Here is a 15,691-nt window from a genome sequence, read left to right on the forward strand (position 1 = left end):
TCCATAGTCAGAGAAGCCTACTATTCCCAGTAGCTTTACCCTGGATAGAACTTACCATAGTCTTTACCCTTTATTATCTGTAAGATTCTTGCTGAAGATCTGTTCTTTCCATTTGAATCTGAGCAAAGTATTGTTAAATTGATGTTTACATCTGTTGGGTGGCGATCCACAGCACAGCTGTAAGACAAGACAATAGAAGAAAATTCATGAGATATATGGATTCAGTAGAATGGCTTCAATAGTGTGAAGTGTCACATTTTGAGGGATTACTGTTTCATTGTGGCTTATATGCATTTGAGGGACCTGCTTCATAATGAGCCAAAATATCTGAGAGATGCATCAGATTTGAATATACGAGAGAATATCTTTCCCATCCCTGCACGATTTTTATATAACATGGACAAAAACTATACTTTTACCTAGTGTTGGAATCTACTCTGCTCAACAACGCTGGAAATAAGCAATGCTTTAACCAAACTAAATGAGTTGACTTACATGGTGTAGAAATTTTTGATTTTTAAGAAGTCTGGTGGTCAACTCCTGTCTGAACAGCTTCTGAATTTCTGATTTTTTTAAACCATGAATTTAAATGTCACTTCAGTACTACCACCCACCTAATTTGCTGAATTATGTGTTGTTTAGTTAAAGTGTTGCTCTCCTCCTTGTTATTGTTTAGATTTCACCAGATGTTCTCATTTGTTTTCTATGTGCCTTTTTTTCTCAATCAAGATTCTACTGTTCTAATTTCTCAGATTCCCATCCCAGCTGTGTTTTACCAGCTCTCTGCTTTAAGTTCTCGTGTTTCATAAAGAAAAAAATATAGAGGGAAAAAAAAAAAAGCCAGTACGTTGTTTCTTCCATTTCAGTCTTGACTTGCAATAGCTGTGAATTCTCTTCTCCTTCCTTCCCCTTTTCCAATACACATTTGTTTCTAACTGTGACATATATGTGAAGGTGGAGGAGTGGCTGTTAAAAAGGTTAATGAGTGCCTTTATTAGGCACTCATGTCTAATAGTTTATCTAGTCTGGTAACAAAATTTGTTACCTGGCTGAAAACGGTACCTGCTCCAGAGTAATTCAATTTAATTGTAATTTACTTACCGGCCTGGATTGTGGAGTCCATGTGCAAAGATTTCTGGAGGTTGGTTTGTGCTATTAAAATGTGGGTTGCTCCGTGGTATGGAATAAGGGACACTGCACAGGTCAGTATTTACGTCAAGGCGTAATACAGAACCTGTAAAATCACTGAGAAAGTTGGAGGATAAAATAATTGTCTTTTGAAAGTATTTTTCTAGTATATTTAACCCATATAATACTACAGTGAATCAGCAAAAGAAACGATGTACTTTACTTAATATTCATGTCCAGACTGGTCTTTTATGGTATGCGAGAGTCCTAAGAATTGTAGCAGAACCCATCAAAGATTAATTTTGGCCAACATGTTGCCTTGTTATATCTATACTAGAACTCCTCTGACCATTCTGCTGGGGAGCAATGTGATAACAAGAACAACTTTCTGTATCACAGCATCTGTTTCAGTCACCCCCCTTATTCTATATTAATTTAAAATAATTACTCTCTGGTCTTGGTGTTAAGGATATCCTCAATATAAGGTTCAGGAGCACCTGCTATTCTGCTGAGCCAAAGAAGCCTTTGAGCAGAGCATAGCAACTACTTTTAGGTCTGTAAAGGCTCAGTATCACGCTTTCTCTAAACTAAAGCAAGTATTGGGCCAACACTTTGCAACTCTAACATAGGATAGGGCTTTGGGCAACCTCATCTAGTGAAAGGTATCCCTGCCCCTGGCAGAGGAGTTGGAACTGAATCAACTTTAAGGTCCCTTCAAATCCAAATCATTCTATGATTCTATAATGTAATAAAACAGGGTCAAAGCTGGTTGAGAAAATTGTATAGGTAGAACCAAAGCAGGATTGCTTCATAAATTCTCTAGACATTTTCCTAAGGGATACAGTGTTGTTATTGACTCTGGTATGTGTCTGTTAGAACATTTGCTCAATAAAGTTGTCCTGTTCATAGAATAATAGTTTGTAAAAAAAGAAGTCTAACTGCTGTTTAAATAGAAATCCAATATTTATGGGGTCTGATAGCACACAACTACAAGATATTTCTAAGTAGTAAGACTGTTCTGAAAATTAACTGCTAAATTCAGGAGTTGAAAATACTGAGGTAATGCAGTAAAGAAAGTGTAAGATTTGTGCTGACAACTGTTGATCATTTTTGTTTCTGACCGAAATATTGTGCAAAAAGAGAAGACCACATAAATCTATACATTGGTAGTTCTTGTACCTTAATCCATCCATCTCTTCCATATCATCTAGAGTAATCATGCCATCTCCAAGAAAGATGTATAGGAAGCCATCTGGGCCAAACAGAAGCTGTCCTCCTAGGTGTTTTCGATGTAGTTCTGCTACTTCTAAAAACACTCTTGCTGTTCTCATATCAACTTGGTGTGGGTTTTTCCTGCAATACAAAGATATGAAAACAGTTTTCACAGCTCACTATCATAAGTTTTCTTTCTAAAAATAAACTGGAGTCATTCAAATTATACTTTAAGAGGCGGATGTTTTAACTTGGTAAAAAAAATGCCCAACAATAATTTCTGAGAAATTTAATATTTAAGCATTCACAAAAGTTATTTTGCTGTCCATACACAAGTAGGAAATAAATATAATTTTAAAATGACAGAATAATTGAAGTCTTAAAAAGCATAAATCATTATACTTACTGGTATTCCAAAAATACTGTTTGAAATAAATATCAGCAATAATTTTTCTGCAAGTGCCCAAGCATGTGCTTTGTACATGTAAGTCTGAGTTCATTTTAGAAATAGGATACACAAAATTGAAGAAGATTGCTGATAAATACAAAATTTGTGAATTTTAGACTTCTAATGATACCTGGATACTGTGTATTCTACAACCCTAAGGATGTGATCATGAGGTCCAATAGCCCACCGTTCTTGGTTGGTGGTATAAGACACATACAGCTTTCCATTTTTCTTGTAATTGGGATGGAATGCAAGGCTTAACAGTCCTCTTTCATCTCCTCCCTGCAGTCAAATGAAAAACACAAAGAATTGTGAAGTTAATTATGTTCCTTATTGTGTTGCAGCTGGAACCCAAAAAAAAGTTTCTTTCTTGTGGATAATCTCTGCCCAAACTCTTTTATTTCTTTCCTGACTACTGCACAAAAAGGATTATAAAACATTTCACTTTGGAGAACTCTTTAAGAGTTAGAACAAGACAATTGTCTTATGTAGTTATCTATGCACAAGTCTCTTGCACCACTTTTGTGGAGTGATTTGTGTATGTAATCTTTGGGAAGCCAAGAAGACAAGTTTAAGTGCTGCGAAGGATTCTTTGCTGGGTTACTAGGTTGCTTGTAATTCGTAGAGGACAAATAAAAAGGTCTATAATCAGCAGTCAGTTCTAATCCAAGTATCCAAAACCTAAAACACAGTGCTGGCTGCCAACTCCCACTGTCTTGGCAATATGTTTAGAAAACAGTTAAATTGCTTGTGTAATATGTAAACCTTTGTTTTACCCTGGAGGCAGCAACATCAGTTGTCACAACTATGGTGGTCTGTTCATCATAGCTAGTATACTGTAGGTAATAAGCAGCCTTGGTCTCTGTGCAGAGAAACCATAGTTTTTACATGTGGTCCTTCAATAGAAACGTTTTTGTTTTTTTTTTTTTAAATAAAAATAGAAAAATCTCCAAACAACTTTCTTTTGTTATTACATTTGCCACAAAGATTAGTACAGTTATATGTTAAACATCAGATCTATGTAATGTACTGTGACAATGCAAAAACCCTGTGTACTTAAATAGAAGGCAATTTTCTCCTTTGGCTTCTAAAAAAGTATCAAATATTACTACGACTAAAATTTTAGTTGTATAAACTAAGAACAAAATTTAACTTCATTTGTTTCTCCAGAGGTAATATAGGGGAGGGAAGCTGAGGCATAGAAATAAAACAGAATATTTAATTAACAATTCAAATTCAGTTTGTATATGTGATTATTCACAAGCCGACAGTTGTTCTGGAGTTTAACTCAGGGTTTGCCAACCTCTCAAAACCAGTGACTCTGTCATAGATTCAAGCACTCCGACTGTACACATAAGCACACAACATTTTGCAACTCTACCACACCCATGATAACTAATTATGAAATTTTAAATTATAAGAGAGAATGAAGCTTTTAAAATGTATTTGTAATTCAGACTGATGGATGGGCCTGTCTTCCTGATGAAAGATGTCCCACAAAAGGCCTAATTGGGAAAGTGCACAGCTTTAATTTATTTTAATTCAACATGATAGCCATGTTTCCTATTTAATCACAACAACCAACAAGAAACCTGATTCTGAAATGGAGATGTAAATAGGTCAAGAGATTTCCATACAAAGAGATTTGTGCAATGAAATCTGAATCCTCCTAATTTAGAGGCAGACAAAATTTGCTAATTTGTTTGCTTAAAAAGTTTAGTTTCAGGGGGTTATCAGAAAGGTTAGTTTTGAAAGTCTAGTTAGAGCTGCCAAATCAGTTGCAGTCATTGTGGATGAAGAGACTGGTAATCTAGCTCTTTCTCCTTTACAAGCCAAAAACAATCCTGCAGCTGAGTCTGAACTGATTGTAGATATTATTACATAAGTTTCTAAGAGTTTTGACCAAGTTACTCAGATAAAGTCTGAAGCAAATAGAGGCAAATCCGTTGCTTTGGGAACAGTAAGGCGTATTGCAAAGTTTCCTGATGAATGTTTCTATCTGTTGTGCCCAGACAAAGACAGTCCTATTTCTTCTCCTGAGAGTTGAGTTTGAGTCATTTAAGGGCCCAGGAATGTCAATGAGTCACACCAGGCCTGCCATTCAAGGTGAGTTATTGCAAGTATTAGTAAGAGAAGATCATTCCGTTATTAAGCTGAGGATTTTATTTAGCACTTGATGTCATGGGAGCAGTCTCACTGTGAAAGTGAAGTTGTTGATAGAGCAAACAGGTGAAAATTGAATTAAGAGCTTTTAATGAAGTACACATGAAGCAAGAACTTGACAAATGAATGAACCACGAGACCTGTGAGGTAGTAAGTATGGCCAGTTGCATTCATAGGATCAGGACAGTATTTCTACTAATTTCTGTTTTGCATTATTCCAGCAGACTGCAATATATTACTTTCTTTGTATCTAGAATGCATTTATACTTCCTGAAAAGTCATGTTGCTTTCTGTTTTTCAAAGTCAGCCAATTTCACTGTACTCTAAAAAGTCAATTTACTATTGCATTTAATAAAAACTTCTGAAACATTCCTCTAAGATATGGAAATCTGTGCAGCATCAAGCCATTAGGTGACTTACAGTCAATTAGAAATCTAGCTGAGTTTTTCCATACTAATTTTTTTCTGGGTTTGGGAAACAATTGTTCATGTGGATTTTCCACATTATTACTAATTGGCAAACCTGTTATTTCCAATTTCATCACTGCCACAATTTCCATAGCTTTTGAAATGATCCCTATTGTGCGAGGAAGTATATAGCTTTCTGTAGTGTTGTATCTCTTAAGTTGTGATAATTGACAGATAGCTTGTAAAATCCATTAGGAGTGTTCATTTCTGTACTGTCAAACTGAATAATTGTATACCAAATTTCAGATTTTCCCTTGCAGAATTATTCTCATTATTATTTTTAGTTATTTAATTTATTTAATTATGAAATTAAATGATAGATTTCTGATGTTGTGAAACCAGCAACCCAGCCTTTATATTTCATTTGTGGCTTTTTAGAATTAGATACCACATGTCCAACTTCTGTATCTTTCTCTTGACATCTTAACAACCTCCTGACATCCTTCACTTTTTAGGTTTCCCCTTGGGTGAAACCAGCACCAAAAATCTGTACATGACATATTAACTTGTAGGACATTCCACACTACACTATTTGAAGGAATAACCTTTAACAGTTATATAAGGAAGGGAGAGAAGAATGAGACATATCTTGTTATTCCATTGGGGTGTCTGCTGAAAACAAAGAATGATGGTTGGCTGAAATGAAGATTTATTATTCAGACTGTCACTTAGGTCAATGTGCAGTCTCTTATCATAACTAAACCTGGAAGCTCACACTTCCAATGTCTGCCTATGAAGTTCTTTAGCTTAAACTGTTTTCTACTCATGGTAATTGCAGATTTTGCATCGATCCTATATTTGTTTCAGAACTGATTTTCCTTAGGCCAGATTATAAACTTCAGCTAAGAAAACCACATTTTTTTAAAAACTAGTTTGATCTAATTTAGGGTGACAAATATTTTAATCAGAATTACATTCTTGTAAGTCAGTACGAAGCTGGGTAAAAGATTAATTGTAAGCATTGAACTTAAAATTCTTTATTTTTTATTTTCCAATGGTTGGTTACCTACATTATGTTAGCCCTATATTTCACCCATAAGTAGTGATATTATGTACTGGTGTTATATACTGAAGAGTTATTAAGGTATTATACTTTAATACAGAAACACATGCTGCAGTTATTCTTAAGAGATGCTGGCATTTCATTATACCAATAAATCTATTATTTCCTATAGTATATATAATAATACATGGGAATATTTTAACTGGTATTGCTAACTAGCTCATTTAAAGTAGATCATATTTTAAGCATGACCCTTAATCAAGTAACCTTAATAATACTTCATTTTAGTATGCAAACCAGACATATCCATTTATTTTCATTATTCTGTATGGCTTCGTAGTAAACAATATGGGTAGCAGATTCAGAGTATTCCTTTAAAATAGATTTCACAATTCATTCACTCATATAAAATTGTGATATTTATACATAACATCTTTTTCATTTACACAATCCCACATTCATGTTGTAAATGAGTAGCAGCTCTTTAAAAAGGCTTAAAGTGCCTTTTAAAACATGCTTCAAATATATATATTACGGATCACTATTATTTGTGGTGTAAAATATTAACTCTAATGTCTTTATATCATTTGTTTTCATCTACTGTTATAAAATAAATGCTGGGTAACTTGTTCAGGCAGTTTGATCACCCTTCATTTACTTTATTTCCTATGTAATAAATACCATAACATGCATTACCACGTGTTTGATCTTAAGGAGTTTTATTTGTTAAGGACATGGGGAAGAGGTCATGGAACATCTAAATCAGACTGTACCATATGAGCTCTTCAAATAGATTTCTAATTAGGAGATCCCAAAAGGATCTCAGCTTATTTGAACCTTCCTTTAGACCTTACTATAGAGCTGAAGATCAATGTCAAGTATTTTTCTCAGAGGCAAGTATTTGCTTAATCAACATGTTTTGGAAATTTGGCTCCAACACAGGATGGAAATTTGACTACAGCAAAAGTAGAAACTAGAAAAAAGGTTTGCTGCAAGGGCACACCTTGCCTTTCAAAGCTTTATCAACTATTTTGAAAAAGACAAGGAGGAGTTCTCTCTGACAGGTGAAAGAGGACAAGAAATATAGAATGAGAAAAGCAGAAACTGATTGGGCTGTAGCTATGGTACAGCAGTGGAGCTCCCATAGACCTCTTGGGTGTTGAAAACTCAAGTGCTTTGCTATCTGAACATCTGTGGGGCCTGAGGCCTCTGGCAAGGGAAGAATTTGTAACATAAGACATTTACCTTAGGGGAAAAATAATTACACTGATGTCATGGCTGAGTATAGTGTATATACACTAGACCCTATCTCCAAAGCATTTCCTTTTTCCTGTTGTGCTGCAGGTTTTTTTTTTTTTTTTTTTAATGAGCTTTGCCGTTATCTAAGGATTTTTTATAAAAAAATATTAGCAATATTTTTAACTGATTTAACCAATGCACTGTTTTAATACTTCAATTTAAAACAGTTTTAGATACAGAAATGCTTTACATTTATATTTAAACAGGAAAAAGAGGGCCGTATTTGAGTTTAAGCACAAGTTCTACTGAAGCAAAAGGTGGTTTTTGTCCAGTTATGTGCAGGGCAGGATTTGGCTGAAAAATGATGATGGCCAAAGTGTACCCTCCATAAAAAGGAGGTTTTCTGCTCTGATGTCTTCAGTGTCATTAAAAAGCTCATTTTTTTACAGGACAATTGAAATCTCCAATAAAATAATGAAGTTCCACTCCACTAGCGCCTATCAAAAGGTAGTAAGATGATGATACATAAACATAATTCTGCATGGATTTTGAGTGGGGCTTTTCTGGAACTGGGGAAAAGTCAGAGCACCCATTTACAGGAATTATGCATGTGTATTTATTATGCAGGATAATTTTTCAGCAAAGGAAAACACTGGAGTGACCAGAACAGAAGTGACTTGAACAGAAATAAGTAAAAATGGTTAAAGATCTAAAGGTAGCACTGAAACTTAGAACTGAATTCTTACTTTCTTCTTACTTTTGTTGCAGAAAATACAAAATTTTGACATGGCTTTGATCATTTTTTCCTTTTCCTTACCTCCGTAGTCCTTTCAAGAAGCCAGCCACTAAATGCAGGACCTTTAACTTCTAGTCCTGTCCTTTTTTTTTTTTTTTTTTTTTTTTTTAATTCCTCAACTCCAGAGTTTGCTGTATTGCTGGGCAAGTCTTTACTTTAATCCAAATGAAAATCCTTGTCCCGTGATAACACAATTCTTTCTTCCCGTCCTCCTAAAGAAAGTATATGAAACTTATAAATGCAGATACCACCCCAACACAAACCCACAGCTTGCCTCCTTCACACTCTTCTAGTAAGACATGAATCCTGCTTTGACAACTCTCCCAATTATTGGTTAGAAGCAGCTAAAAGCTTTGAGACTGCCAAAAGCCAGCCAATAATTGAGAGGTTTTGGGCAGAGTGACATACGACTGTGAGTGTGCTTGCAAGGAGGTGGCCATGAGCCCATGTGAGGTCTGCATCTGGACTGGGAAACTTTATGTACTGTACTACTTTAGGAGAATTGGAATAACAGAAGACAGTGGAAATCAGTCCCGGAAGAGGGAGATTCAAATAAAGACCAGATGATTATTGCATTCAGTAAAGCTGGCTCAAGAAGGTGTGAATTACACACTTTCCTGCACCACAGAGGCCTCTTGAGCTGTAAGCAGCATTCATCCTCTGGGAACACAGGTGGTGATTCCACCTCTGTCCCCAGCTGGATTTATTTTCAAGGAAGCTTTACATTCCACCAGCAATTCAGTGAGTGGTTCACCAGTGGAAGCCACTAAGGGAAGGTAAAAAATAAGCATACTCCTTCTTATTTCCCTGGCACTCCTCCATTTTCTGGTCATTATTTATTTATTTAGTTAGTCAGTTGGCCTGTCTCCTCTCCTATAATTTTCGTGTTCGGTATTCTTCCACTGTAGACTGTCTTCTCCTAACAGCTTTTTAGCTGCATTGGTTTGGTCTTTGTGCTGTAGAACCAGCCTTCTAGGAAAGTGATAAAGCTTCGTTCAAGTGAACAAGGGTGCAGTAAGTATTAAGAAATTTATCGACCAGAAAAAGCCTTTATTAGTTGGGAGAAAAGACTTGATGACCTTTGCATTTTTTCTTGTTCTTTCTGTTACTTCTAGGCTTTACACACCTTCTATGATAAAGGCAAATTTTGCCACTATTTTTCAGTGGATAGTTCAATAAAATGGGTTCAGATGATACCCCAAAGAAAACAGAATACATTACATTAGCTTTCACAAATACATCACACGATGACAAAATGCTCAAAATGCTAATAATCTTTTTTTTTTTGTTGTTCACCAGTACTGTGACCTCTTCCAATCAAGAAAGATTTTTTTCTTTCTTTTCTAACTTTAAGTTTTAATGTTTTAAAACCATTTTAATGCCACCAAACATTATTTCTGTAGACACATAAACAATACCAATTAATCCTGTTGGTGATTTACTGTTCTACCAATTCTTTTATTTGACCATGGTCCTCTCAGCCATCTCCTTGGGTAGTCTCATGTTCTCATTCCTTGATTATGTATATAAAACATATCTTCATTTTTCAATAGCACATTTCATAAAATCTCCTTTTTGCTTAAAACACAGAATCTAATGACAGAGAGCTGTCAAAAAAAAAGTTTGTTAAGAATTATAATTCAATAGATAAGATGCTTTTAAATGGCATGACATTTCAGCAGATCAGTGCTGCTTTCGTCATTGCTAGAGATAAAAATATGACATGAAAAGAAATCTTACAATGCTGCAAAGATCTCCCTAGGCTGCTAAAGTAAGACTTTTCGTAAGTGTCCACAAAAAAGTCTACAGCACTTCAAACTGAGTTGCAAGACTTTTTGTGCTGAGAGAGGGAAAAAAAAGAGGATGTATGGTGACACATAGCAAATTTGACAGTGCTTATGTAAAATGAACCAACCTACAACAAATTCTATACTCCGATAATTGAAAACAAATTCATGCTGTTTTACCGTGACCACTTTATATGGAAATTTAGGGATATAATTCAGAACAGAATAACAGTAATTATCATACTCTCTGCATTAAATTAAAACCAGAAATGTTGACCTGTCTAATTGTAGACATTAAAAAATAACTAGTTTCAAAAAAAGAGAGATGCAAATGCAAAGATGCCCTGATGACATTATTCTGTCTTGCAAACAATTCGGCCTTTCTCCTGTGGCTCTTGGTAGTGAACTGTTGTCTGTTAAAGCAGGTACTTGCCTTTTCTCATTGCAAGGGGAATGCTGCACTCGTATGAGGTATATATTTAAATACTGTGAGGCAGGGGTAGAAAGCAGCAAACCACACCCAACTAGAAGGGAAAAGCTACAGATTTACATTTAGATGGGTTCCCATATCTTTGCTGTTGTATGTATGCTAATGTGTATTAAAACTTGCTCAATGAGTTGTAAAAGTAAGTTGCTAGCAGTCTGCATCTTGCCAAAGAAAAAAAGAAAAAAAAAAAACACTCACCTTAAAGAAGGTACCATTTGCCAGAGTATAATAGAGACTAGAGGCACTTCTTTACATACACCCCAAGTATGTTTTTCTGTTTTTCTCCTACTACATTACTACAGTAATCACTCATATTTGCAACATAACCTTGATTTAACTGTGGTCCTTATGAGTATGGCTGTCACTGTTTTAAGAGAAGAGTGATTTCTGTGGCTTATAAAACTGATACTAATCTACAATGTACAATACAAAGGTATTCTTCACTGAAGGTTATTTCTTTAGCAGATTTCTTTTAGGCTCTGAAGCTACGTAACAAAGGTAGGTTAGTGTTTTCCTCAAGACAGCTCAAAATGCCTTTCTTTTTATTTTTAGAAACTGTAAAATCTTATTATCTGAATATTTTTTGATTGGGAAATTGAAGGCAATTCATAGCAGAAAAGTTCAGGTGCCTTAAAAACATGGGACAGAGACAGGAAGCATATGAAAGGATAACTGTAATGGATGCTTATCTTGCACCTCTCCGCTTGTCTTGGATTCTCTCAAGACAGAACCACCATGTAAGAGTGTGAGGCTTTCCTGCAGGCACAAAAAATGGGAACACATCACCATTTTTCAGTTGCCAAAGAATGTGTGTTCAAATTCTAGAGACAAACCAAATGCTATTCTGTTCCCTAACATCCAAGGAACTTTTGGACTGCTGAAATCCGGGTGCATGGAAAGGGATATTTCAGCCTATATTTAGCATCAGCATCCAGCATAGTTTTGATAATGACGTGTCATATCTTCAAAGCAAATGCTGGTTGCATATGTTACTGGTTTTCTCAGTAGATGATTATGCTAAACATAATAGACAAAATCAGAATTTTTATTCTTAGAAGCTCTGTAAGTATTCTTCAACATTTTACCATCAGACATACAACAGATCTACTGTATGAAGTCTAGACAACTGTTATGTCTATTTACTCCAATTTTAATTTGTTTATACCTGTGTTCTTTGTCCATTCAGTTGTTTCAAACAGTAAACAATCTTATATTATTGGCACAAATGCAAACAGAGCAGAAATTTAGAAGTCCAGCATCTGCTACTGAGTTTTAAGCTTCCACATGCTAGCACATCACAAGAGTATTCGTTGCCTGAAATCAAACTGTTTGAAATATAAGGATTGCACTTGCTGGAGTCCTGATGCAAAGGCAGACAGGAAAAAAAAAAAAAGCTATTATTTCATCTTTTTTCAACAAAAACTGTACATGCGCATTATGTTTTGTATCTGGGTCAAAAACATACTTAAGTGACCGCACCCTTGTGTTCCTGAAAAAGTACTGAATGGGAGCTAAGGACCAAAAAAAAAAAAAAAGCATTCACATTCTCTGGGTACCGTCTAAGCATTTTTCTCACTGTTATCTTGCCAATCCCATTGGCCTAGCAGCGCCTCAGGGATGGACAGCCAGGGAGAGGGCAGAAGGGCTATCATGCAAGTTACCTAAATTGTTATAGCTTAGCAAAAAGCTTGGATTTCAAATACTGACTCAAGTAATCAAATAATTTGAGTTCTTTCAGTAGGTCTTAAAAAGTATATGTAATTTGCCAGCAATGTGAAAATAAGGAGTAAATAAATCCAGAGAAATCCAGATTTTTTCACCAACATTTTGTGAGTATCAGGGCAAGCCAAAATAATCAAGTATTTTTGTGGATCGTTCATATAGATCTTGTCTGTACTTCTCAACTAAAATTGTGCAAAAATATTAATAATTTGAAGACAGACATGAATATTTTTATGAAATGTGCCAAATGGAAAAACCAGGGTGGTGGAGGATATACGGTTTGCTCTTCATGACTAGAATCTGTACATAAGAGGAGAATGATGGCAATCCACAGCCGTGTTGACAATTCAGACATACAGGAAATACCCTTGTAGGAAACTAATACCATCTGGGTTTGGCCCAAGATGTGTGAATGAGAAATATGTTTCTTGTTGAGAATGCAAAGATAGTTTTGGACATTGCAGAGAAGGAATTCGTTAAGCATGCACAGTTATAAAAATGAAATAGGGTGAGGCATTGCATGCATATGGAATAATTAGAGGAATATGTTTATGTGCGTCAATAGTTGATGCAGACACAGAACTGCAGAATTCGGTTGTCCTAAGACAACCAGTAAATTATTATGAAAAATATTTTCAGTGTAAGTGGTCAGGAGCTTTCTGAGTAAAGGCTGTGTTTGAAAATGCTGATTTGACTAAGCCACTGTGTTCCCAGATAGAAAGGGAGGTTTGCTTGTGATAAGTTATATTTTGGGAAAAAAAGAATAGCTTTGAAATTGTTGAAACATCCAGTTCTAGTATTTGTAAAAATGGGAATTTGGATTATTTTGGTGGGTTGTTTTCAGTTTGGAAATTAGTTTTAGTTAAAAGAATGTCAACACTGAAATGGAATATTTCATTTGGCCCATCCTGAGAACCTTTCAGTCCACACTTGGTGAGAGTATGTTTTCAAAATCTCAGAATATTCTCACTCCTCTCTATCCTGTTCTTGCATTAACTGTCTGAGATTTTAGTGTCTGTTCTTGGCACAGGAAAGCTTTCTGGTTTCTAACGAAGCCACTGCCAGCATTCTGAGGTTCCTGAGACTCGCTGCCTGCGGGATGGATTTTTGCCGCTCCCTTGACACCCTCATCTACTTGTGAAAGCCCTAGCAGTGCTGATTTTTCGGTTATTTGTGAGGCTAATGAATGCCTTGCATGGGCAGAAAAAAGTTCCAGGCTCTCTTTTTGGTGCACATTAGACTTCTCCAGACTAGCCAGGAGTACTATCATCCTTTCTCTAAGTCCGGTCTCTAAATACTCTTTTTAAAGGAAGTTATTGCAAATAAAAGTTTTTCATGTTTTTCATGTCTATCAAGATCCTGGATTAACCCTGTAACAGGTTCAAAGACACTCATTATAGAGATTACCTGTTCCTTAACTGAGCAGTGCTCATACCATGACAGTAAACTGTTGTATCTTCGGTCTTCATTTGTTTTTCAGCAGATGTTTGACATACCTGCACAGAATTATTTTTATCACTGCCAAACATTGCTGAAGGCACTTATTTAAGATGTATTCATTGTTTTAGTGCTTACCTGCAAGGCACAATGCAAAAAAGGGTGGAAAATCAAAGTGGCCAGTTTGAATCTTTTATTTTCCATCCATTCTTAGTATGTATTGAACCTGCGTAGCACCCAAGATCTTTGGACAGAATGATCAAGCTCAATAGAATAAAATGTTATTAATGCACCAACGGTGTACCATTGCATATCTCTGATGGATGGATTACATTCAGGTTGGTACAGGCTACCTGACAAAGCAGGCAGGCTGGAGATGGGAATAGCAGCCCATTGCAGAGTCCATTACAGCTTCAAGTTTGAGCAGATCAGCAGTGTTGAGTTCGGTGCTTGCTAGTTAATGAATACCTGACTTGATGGTAAATCCATTCCTTGTTCTTTCAAAATGAATTATTAGTACTTTTGCCTTCATTATAGAATTGTGTTATTACTAGTTCTAACTTTGCTAGGCTGTACTCAAAGCATTGCTTTCATTTCTATCTGCTATGGAACATGTGCACATCTGCCTCTCAGGTGAGAATTTATGCCTGTACAAGGCTTGAATTTTCCAAGTTGTTTATGCTTATACATATGCTCACTACATACACATATAAACATACACATGCATCCAGCATTTACGTGAACACAGAGTTGCTTGTCCCTATAATTTCCCCAAATTCTCCCTATATTAATATAGATATATATATAAATTGTCCCTATAATTGTCCCCAAATTCTCATCAAATTTGATTCTTTCTTGTTAACCCAAAAGGCTTACGTGAACAGATACAAACCGTGCATACATGCTTGATTTGCATATCATAAGACTTAGATAAATGGTGTTTGAACTACCTAAAATAACTTATTTTATTGTATAGAATAATTTAACATTCTTAGGCCTAGGATGTTCAATTCCAATGTTGGGGAAAAATAGTTTTGAAGGATGTGCATTTCACGTATGTGCTTTTTTTTTAAAGAACTCGTTAAATTATGGTCATACTACGTATGTTAAATATTGACATTTCTGAGAGGGGTTTAATTTTTATTCTGCCAAGTGTTGTAAATTCATGTTTTGGATCCTGAGGATTTTGGTGGAGGTGGAAAACCACTAATAATTTCTTCTTGTTCTTGCAACTTGTGTTCACTTGCATGTTTTAACTTGAAGCAGGCTTTTTCTGTTGATGCTGATAACACTGTTCTGAGTCTCCACTGGAGTAGTAAAGAGTCAAATTTCCTCTATGTAATGGAAATGATAATTACCTTAGTACAAAATTTTGCTTCATAAAGCCATAATTCATCAAGTATTCAGACACGTGCGCAAATTCCACAGATTTTTTTTTTTTTTCTACTGCTAAAACAGGGTACCATGTGGCAGCTGATTCTTTGGAGTCTAGATGACTTTTGGTGCCAGTAAATGAGATCTGATACAATAGTGATGAGGGATTTTACCAATCAAGAATGCTTCTGATTGAGAGGAGGGTGGGAAATGACTGGAAAAAATTGAGATTTTTCTCTTAATGAATCTGACCCTGTGATTTCATAAAGATTTCTTTATGGTCTGTAGCTAATGTGGTGGTTATGCAGCTAAAGGCATTATCTTCACATCATTATAATGAAACATAACACTGGTATCCCTGACTTTATTAGCCAGGCTTCATTGGTATCTGACGTTATATATTTCCTATCATAAATCTAAATAAGAAC

At 35.6% G+C, this 15,691-nt stretch overlaps 1 protein-coding gene across 1 annotated transcript in view; it reads right to left on the minus strand.

Annotated features, from left to right (window-relative positions):
- Positions 1–15,691, minus strand: part of HHIP (hedgehog interacting protein) — a gene marked incomplete at both ends in the record, with an annotated part of 70,679 nt that overhangs the window by 16,760 nt on the left and 38,228 nt on the right. Inside the window, 4 exons of the mRNA XM_084285933.1 lie at positions 56–177; positions 1,102–1,245; positions 2,308–2,481; positions 2,919–3,070. Of these exons, the coding sequence (XP_084142059.1) occupies positions 56–177; positions 1,102–1,245; positions 2,308–2,481; positions 2,919–3,070 (592 nt within the window). The remainder of the gene's footprint in view (positions 1–55; positions 178–1,101; positions 1,246–2,307; positions 2,482–2,918; positions 3,071–15,691) is intronic.

This window comes from Netta rufina (genome assembly GCF_964035555.1).
Source record: "Netta rufina genome assembly, chromosome: 4".
NCBI classification, from domain to species: Eukaryota; Metazoa; Chordata; class Aves; order Anseriformes; family Anatidae; genus Netta; species Netta rufina.